This window comes from Ischnura elegans, chromosome 6 (genome assembly GCF_921293095.1).
Source record: "Ischnura elegans chromosome 6, ioIscEleg1.1, whole genome shotgun sequence".
Lineage (NCBI taxonomy): Eukaryota > Metazoa > Arthropoda > Insecta > Odonata > Coenagrionidae > Ischnura > Ischnura elegans.
The window spans coordinates 98,679,583-98,688,224 of record NC_060251.1 but is presented as its reverse complement, the minus strand read 5'-3'; the positions used below and the strand labels follow the sequence as shown (position 1 = coordinate 98,688,224).

Here is an 8,642-nt window from a genome sequence, read left to right as displayed (position 1 = left end):
CGATTTTTTAATGACGTCACGGCGAGTAGACTTGTAGGTGAGGGGGGGAGAAATTCGCGGCGAAGCGGGGTCGAGCCGCTACCCCGGCCACCGTGGCGTGGCAATCGCGTGACGTCAGGGTAACAGCCAATCGGCAGCGACTAGCAGACAACAGCAAACCGTTTGTAATCGTTTGAATCTAAACATGCCTTCGTCTCAACGTTGTCATGCTTTTGGATACGGCGCGCGGAAAACTCCTGATAGCCCTATCAAATTGCATTCATGTCCTCGGAATGAACATCTGTAAGTACAAAGTGAAAGAATCCTATAGTATAAGTTGGCAATTAATGCACTGAAAGCCAGTAGGTGACTGCGGCGGTTCCGCTGTTTATCCCTGTTTTTCCAATTCACTTTCAAAATTAATGAAACAATCTGTTTTTATGTGACATATCGTACTTAGCGTATTATATTCTTATGTTCTGGTAGTATCTGTGGATTGTTTTCATTAGTGTCATACTATATATGTGCTGTAAATGGTGTTATGACGGGGTAAATGCAAGTGCAAAGGGTGGGGACTCAAGTACTATCAGGTCATTATTTTCTTCCATGCGAGAGACAGTCATTCACTATAAGATAATTATATTAGGGAAGCTGGCGTGATGAGTAATCCCTTTGAAGATAGTCCTTTCTATTCCTCCAACACTTTGGCAAAGATATCCTATCTTTATTTCAGATTTGCGGGTGAAAAAATGTTCACCATCGATGACCCTCCACATCTCCTGAAGTGCTCACGAAACATGTTCATGGAATATGACAATAAAGAAGAGGTAATTATCTACGTTATTTATAATTTATATACATTAGCAAATATTTCAAAATTGTCATTATTATGTAAATAACCATAATTAATTATACATTTGTTGTAGATGACAGTTGGTGGTGTAGCTATTACAAGAGTTGGAAAATAGACCCACGATGAGGAGACTGTGAATCTGAGTAGAAGACTCACTGGGAATATCGTTCACTTCCCCAAGATATCCACCTCTGCTCATAATCCTAGGTGAATAGAGGAAATGAAAGGGAGCCTTGCCGCCCATGTATTCTGTCGATTACGGTCTTCTCCATTTGGACATTTTTGTTCGGTTAGGTGAGTATGATTTCATATAGATATGAGAAACTGTAAATAGATGAATTTAGTAAGGGAGACATCCATGTTATTTTTACTGTCTATTGCAGGGTGGATTGATGGTGTGAGTGTGACTGCAGAAATCGTTCAATTCATAAAGCAGTTTTGCAGCTTTAATGGAAGTGCCCAATAGAAGAACTCGAATGGAAATCTTGTGGCCCCTTGCATGATAAATGTCAGCATCTGGAATTTTAGGAAGAAGGTATTGAAAAAGTTGATATATTTGTGATTCGCCAATTCTGTGCAGTCTCTATAGTGGGTATTTCTATATTATGTCAGATATTTTATTTATCAAATTGCATTTCTCTGACCAAGCATTAGCCTGTACCTCTCCTGATGTTTTCAAAGTTGTGTGGTATGGTTTTTTGGAAAGTATCTTTCCCTGTTACTCATTTAGTCTGTTTAATTACTCATGCACCAAGATTCAATAGAACACATCAGTCAGATTACACAACATAGCCAACATTCTTAGCACACCTTACAAAATTATTCGGTACATATAATGGCCTGATTTATTTCAACAATCAACGATGGGAATATGTAAACATGCTGTTTTCTGTATAAGATGAAGGAGATATTATTTCTTTGTATCTTATGAGACATTCTTTTCTCTGTCTTATAGGGAAGTGTAATGAAACTTTGTCTTAAGGCCTCACCCTTAGTGAGCAAGATATGAGAAATATTAGTGAAAACAGTATAGTTACAGTTATTGCTACCAACTTTAATAAAATAACCATTACTTAAAGACAATGAGTACCAAAACCTCTAATTTTTGCATGGCAGTGGTAATACAGCCAACTTTTTGAACAAAGGACAGTAAAGGGTATCATGTTTTTAAAAAATTCATAGCCTAAATGCTTCTTTTTTTGATCTATAAAAATGGCCATTGTCTTATTGTTAGACGAGGAACTCCAATGTATTCAATGAGATAGGTAGAGAAAGTATGACTCACTTTTTGCATTTTTCTTTCAATTCTCCAAAATTATTGTTGCTGTGAGAACAATATACATATTGGTGTCAACAGCATAGGGAATGGATTGGAACCATTTATTTGTAGAAAACTATTTATATGATCATTTATGTGTAAAAGTGATAGGATAGGCACAGGGAAGGAGCCTAATGGAACTACTTGCTTTAGGCCTGTACCCAGGCAAATGAAAGTTACACCATTTCCTGAGGTAATGACAAATTGAATTTGGTCCGACAAGTAGGTTTCAATCAAAATTAGCTATGACACAAAAACCATCAAGTCAAGTTTATTGAGTATCAATTGGTGGTCCACAGTGTTAAAAACTTTTGAGAAATCGAAAAATATTGTAGCAACTTCCATTTTATTATATAGTGCATTGATAATCTGGTTTTCTAAGTGATGGATTTCAGAAGATGAGATTATACTGTTTCCTGCCCTTGGTATTTATGGTTAGGAAGTAAATACCTATGTCCTTATTGATGTTGGGGGAATATGAATTATTTAATCAGTATAACTGCATTTATCAAGGGAGATATTATCGTGGGAAGAAATGAATTGCTAGACAAGTGAATCTCATCTATTTGTCAGCATAAATGTGAAAATTATAACTTCATATCTCAAATGAAACTTGCCTAAAGGAGGTAGTAAAGAAATGCTAATAGTTCAGTCAGACTGTTGAAAATTTACTGCAGTCAAAATTTTTAAATACACGAGTGTTCCTACTGCTAATTTGCTTTGAGTTGTATTCTCACGTGTAAAGATTTTTTAGATTAATTCATTTAGTCATTCATTTTACATAACAAATGAGGACCATAGAAGCCTAGGGGGACTAGTGCAATTTTTTTAGATAATAGCTGATAATTCTTGGTAATTAATTGCACTTATCTTTCTTGGTTTCTAAGATCCTCAATTATACAGTAAAACCTCTTTACATCGTAATGGAGGGGACCAAAATTTGGGCAATTTGATGTTTGGAGGTAGTTAGGCTGTCTCGGGAGTATCTCCTTGGTATGATAAGTGGAGGTTTTATGAGATAAAGAGGTTTGCCTATAAATTTACATGTAAAACTGACCGCAGGGGTGGTATGAAGTGTGGAGGTTTATGATGTAAAGAGGTTCACTGCATAGAGGTTTTACTGCATATGTACATAATCCTAACAATAAAGCACAGTCGAATTTGTAAGGGAGTCTTAAATCATATGACATTATTGACAATGGTAAGATATTTTCATAATAATATGTTTTGTACCTTGGCTTTACTTCAACTCCAAAAGTCACCTCAATTCAAGTGAAATGTAATAACATCCCTTTCTCTACAGTAATTTCTCCTGTGTTTTGAAATTTTGATTTGATTACTAATTTTGTGCAATATGGATTAAAAACTGGAATGAGATACCATGGATTAGTAGTGGTTTTCTGTTCATCTTACTCTACACTGCACAGTGCAGTATAATCTCCTAAGTTTGATGCATGATAAGTACATTTGAGAGATTCAGCCATAATAGTGTATGTGGAAACCAAATTGGAAATAGGAAAGATTCACTTTATTACTTTTCATTGATACGAATGCACTTTGAGATATGAATGGATAACTGCAGCTGAAAATTTTTCCAACCGGTTACAGTAGGCTATATGCTTTTTGAAACATCTTACCATGTTTGGTAGGCAACTAAAAATCGTCAGTAACAATCTCGATTTGGTTGACAACCGAACATCATCTGTAGCCGACCGGGTTCAGTAGGCTACCGAGAATCATCTGCCTGAGTGAATTCTTCCCATTTCCAATTTGATTTCCACCCTTACCAATATGTCTGAAGCCTTCTCATTTAAACTCAACTGATTTGGGCGTTACTTAGTAGAATGATGAAATATTCATGGTGAAACAAAAACCAAGTACTGTTCCAAAAACTTTTTATTTGGTATCAACTATCTTGTATGATGTTGGGCACGATATGGTGGAAGTTCTTAATATTAGTAAAATAAGACATTGCAATATTTTCACCTACTTTTATTATGACACTAACATTTCGTCATTACAAACGACATTATCAGGTGTTGCTTGATCACACTTGATAACGTTGTTTGTAACGACGGAACAGGTACGTAGTGTCATAATAAAACTCAGTGGAAATATTGCAATCTCTTATTTTACTAATGCTATCAACTAGTTTCAACATCATTACCAAGACAATTTGTCTTGATAGCAAATAAAAAGTTTGTGAAACAGTATTTGGTTTTCGTTTCAACTTCTAATTTAATTATATTGCATCAAACGTAGGACATTATACTGTAGTACACATTACGGTATATAGCCTGATATTTACAATAAAATTTTGTACATTAATTGTTATGATGGAAGCTTATTTGTTAATATAATGACTAGATTTTCAATGTATAAATATTATTTTAATGTGTATGTTGGTTGCAACCCATGTTTATTGATTTGAGCTTTCCTAACTTTTTACAATGTTAGTTTAGACTGGTAGAACGTACGAGTGGTACGTGGGAGTTTCGTTCCAATTAATTCTTACAAACTAATCCTTATCCGCTTGACGTGTGAATTTTGTGGACTCCTGTCCTGCTTGTTAAAGAATAATTTCTGTTGTAATAACGATTTTTCATGTACAGACACCAGCTCAAAATAAAGGATTTTGAAGCGTAATCGGATTTTTTTACTTATTTGAAGCAGTAATACCCCTATCCTTATAAGATCCCTACAAAATCCTGTCCCTAAATTCGCGCTGGTTAAAGGAAATAAGAAAAAATAATAAGTAATACGTGAATACAGCAATATATGCAGACGACATTGGCAGTCAATTCCGATTGGCTGTTATCCTGACGTCACGCGATTGCCACGCCATGGTGGCCGGGGTAGCGGCTCGACCCCGCTTCGCCGCGAATTTCTCCCCCCCTCACCTACAAGTCTACTCGCCGTGATGACGTCATGACGTTTGGCGCATTTTCTTGAATAAAACCAAATTAATTCTATTTCTATTTTTTCATATCCACCAAGAATTAACAGCATTTAGAAATAATAAAATCGAGAAAGTTATTTTTAAAAGCATTTGGTATTAAAAGCAATATTACCGATCACGTGGTCATAAATTATCAACACCACAATTTCAAGATTTCAAGCTTTCAACAGAGGAACTTGAGAGTTTTCAGTTGAAGCGTAAGGCATTACGAAGGTATGATTTTCGTACCTAAATGGGTTTAAAAAGCAGGAAAAAATTTTCCAACTTGTCAGCTGTGTTAAAAGATGAACAACTGCTCATAAAATCACTCTTACATGATTGTTGGTTGAATTGATCAACATTTGACAATATTATAAAATCCTTAAATTTATAATCGATTTTTATACCCGTTTGGTGCCAACTGTTTAAGTGCTTATCAATAGCGATTGAATTTCTGCTCGAATATACCTCAACCAAATATATCAATAATTTTTAAAAATGGATTGCGAATTGAAAAATCCATTGATTGTCGCCCATGAAGACTCAGTGCATATTTGGTGGTTTCCTGAAGATTTTACCCAGGAAAGAATTGGTGAAAAATCACTAGGTATGGTTTGATTGGAAAATGTATTCCTCATGAGGATTGCTTTCACTACGAGTATTTGCAATTACCATACTTTCAGGGAGTAACGCTTGCACTGTTATAATACTGCTAGTAGCTCAAACATTGCATGAATTGGCCGACTGGAGCATTGAATTTGAGGAAAACAGTCCCTTTCAGTTTATCCTTATACAATTGCTGAAAAATTCTATTAGGAAAGGTAACCTATGCAATTTTTTTCTTGTTATTTCTCTATGCTTGTAGGTGAACATAAGATAAGCCCCTATATTTGGCAACTGAAAAAAATATAAAAACTAATTATGCCATGCTATTAAACTCATTTCTTGCAGGGAATGAACTTTATAAAAGTTTCAGAAAAGAAAACCAAATAAAGGCAATAAATTTGAATATACCAGAGTCAATATCAGCTATAGGACCTGAAATAAAAGATCTAACAGAATGGGTACCTATAATCAAAGTTGATTGATTTTAAACATTTCCTCTTCATACTCCTTTTTTTCAATCATAGAGAAGTTTTTTATTTCAGCAAACTTCTATCTATTTAATGGATCTCGGAGATACATTATTCAACAATTTAGTCGATGGGATAAAAGATTGGGAGAGTGTACAACCTCCATATAACCCTGAGTTGTACGTCATCCTTATTGCAGGGAATCACAGCGTCTTGTGGGTGTTTCAGGATAATCAGAATAAGGTATGTATGACAATTCTTGCAAACTTCGAAGCCGTACATGCAGTAGGCTCGTAAAATTACACATTGCCACCAAGTGCAGCTTTGGGGATCTCAACCAGTTGCGGCTTCTTTGAAGTCCTTTCTCCCTCGCATTGCCATCATTGATGGACTGCAAGGGCCTACCATCTATAGTACTATGAGCTTCAATACTATAATGGCCATGGGAATTCACAAGCCCGGATAGTACATACACTTGCCTGCTCAAACCACAGAACTTTGGCATTCCGGGTCACTGCAGTGATTTGATTCCTTGTTCAGGGAAATTTTTTCTCATAGAAATTCATCAATGTATATTGAAGGTTAGATCACAAATATCTTGGCTACCGTCACCACTTTTCTTGAGGCATGAGTACGGAAAATATGCTTCTTGATAATTAATAGAAAATTATGTCTCCTTCGCTAACAAAACACACTTATTATCTTAACATTACATGAGGTCACACTCTTTAAACCTTGGGATGGGGGAGTTCACGATTTTAGCTGTAAATGGGGTAGGGTAAAGATTATATAAACATAGATGGATTGAAAGACGTTAGGCCTTATTGTAAATTGAAGAGGGAAGTCCATGATGGGAGGGAAGATGGCCAGAATAATTTGCAGGGGCTCTATGAAAACCTATCTGAACTATGTACTAGAATAGTTTTTAAAAAAATTTTTTATAGGAATCACCAATTATGTTCCAAAGTAGTACATATTAGAATTGATATCCATAATCCTGGCTAATGTAGAAATATGCACATTTTTTTCAACAGGTGCTCCTCATAGATACTCATGGTCATAATGGAAAAGGTGCAGTGGTCGCAAGTGTGTACTTTTCAGAGCTTAAATCACTGTGTCACTGGTATCACAGCCAAATGCTGCACTGCTACAACTCACAACCTAAATGCTACGAGCTGACATACTTCTACTTCAGATGGGCATAAAAAGGTTCCCTTGATCCCCCCAAAAGTATGTTCCACAATGAGGTTTTTTTTCGTATTAATCAATTTTCCTCCACTGAAAAATATTTAAGCAATATTGGGTGATTATTTAGAATTTATTTCAGGACAGTAAACGGAGCATGATTATTAAAATGCATGTAAACTAAATGCGAAGTCTTGAAGTCACAAAATTATGAAGTAAATGGCTTCAAGAATGAGTAAAAATGTCCAAAAGCAGTGACATTTAGTATTATAAGAAGAGAAAATAATAGTATGTGAAAGCCATATAACAGCAGTGCAGGAAGGAGTTAGAGAGACTGATATACCGTATTTCTCCGAATATAGTCTCCCCCCCTAATTTTGAGGCTTCAGTTTCGAGAAAAGTTAAAAAAATGTATTTGAATATTGTCCCCCCCTTTACTTTTACCTTGGGCATTTTTAGAAAAAAAGGGGGGACTATATTCAGACATATAAGGTAGTTGCCAAGTGATACATAGTCCCCATTAAGACTTCATCATCATTTACTTGCTGGGAATGAAACAAATTATTATGTGCTCATGCCATGTCCCATTGCATCACCCAAGGTCCACCAAATTGTAAAGGGGCCTTACACACCTCTGATTTATTTTTGTGTAAACAAGGATACATGCATTTTACAAAAAACATCCACTTTGATAGCAGGTACTGATTTGTTTTTGCACATACCATGTTCTAGTGTGTGCAAAAAATGCTCAGGTTTTAGTAAAGGGGAGCAAACTATATAGGAATAATCTGCTTTGTTGTGATAGGCTCAGAGCTAGAGTAATTATTTGGATAATGAGGTAATTCACTTGAATCAGAAATTGCTACAGTAGATAGAAGGAACAAATAACTTCTGAGAAAATAATCTCTCATTTCCCTATTCCTGTAAACATTATCCTTTTGTGATAAGAAAACACAAAATTTACCACCCATTTTCAATAACTTAATATTGATGCCATTGGAATTCTGGCTCACTTCTCGCTCAGGGGGAATCTATCATCAAGGGAAGGAATTGCTAGGAGTGTTTGGCCTGGTTACACAGGACATTATAACACACGAGTTAATGTGCGAATGTTTGAATCATTTTTATGACTGGAGCGGAACACATACGAACGCATGAACCAAATAAGGACAGGATCTACTTTCTTTTAACGCATTCGTACAAGTTGGGTGATTACTAGCAGCATTCTCGTGTTCGTACGTTTAGACATTAACTCGTACTTGTCTATGTATCGTGTAACCAGGCCTTAACAATCAC

At 35.7% G+C, this 8,642-nt stretch overlaps 1 protein-coding gene and 1 long non-coding RNA gene across 3 annotated transcripts; both read left to right on the top strand.

Annotated features, from left to right (window-relative positions):
• The first annotated feature begins 102 nt into the window (after positions 1-102).
• On the top strand, positions 103-1,810 carry LOC124160476. Its single transcript, XR_006865165.1, has 4 exons — positions 103-282; positions 713-806; positions 906-1,126; positions 1,216-1,810. It is a non-coding gene; the product is annotated as an uncharacterized LOC124160476 (long non-coding RNA).
• A 3,288-nt stretch (positions 1,811-5,098) lies between these two features.
• On the top strand, positions 5,099-7,597 carry LOC124161243. 2 transcript variants are annotated; one of them, XM_046537521.1, is made up of 6 exons: positions 5,099-5,322; positions 5,532-5,695; positions 5,772-5,909; positions 6,040-6,152; positions 6,237-6,404; positions 7,196-7,597. In XM_046537521.1, exons 2-6 carry the CDS (start codon positions 5,587-5,589, stop codon positions 7,364-7,366), a joined length of 699 nt encoding a protein of 232 aa, XP_046393477.1. In that variant the 5' UTR covers positions 5,099-5,322; positions 5,532-5,586; the 3' UTR covers positions 7,367-7,597. The 2 variants fall into 2 exon arrangements, with proteins under 2 accessions (XP_046393477.1, XP_046393475.1); XM_046537519.1 differs by having other exon boundaries at positions 5,099-5,695; positions 7,196-7,391; positions 7,489-7,597.
• The last annotated feature ends 1,045 nt before the right edge of the window (positions 7,598-8,642 follow it).

Coding starts and splice junctions, on each gene's coding strand:
- LOC124161243 (XM_046537521.1), top strand. CDS start 5,587: ATGGATTGCGAATTGAAAAATCCATTGATTGTCGCCCATGAAGACTCA. Junction 6,153..6,236: donor TAAAAGATCTAACAGAATGG/GTACCTATAATC, acceptor TTTTTATTTCAG/CAAACTTCTATCTATTTAAT. Junction 6,405..7,195: donor TTCAGGATAATCAGAATAAG/GTATGTATGACA, acceptor TTTTTTCAACAG/GTGCTCCTCATAGATACTCA.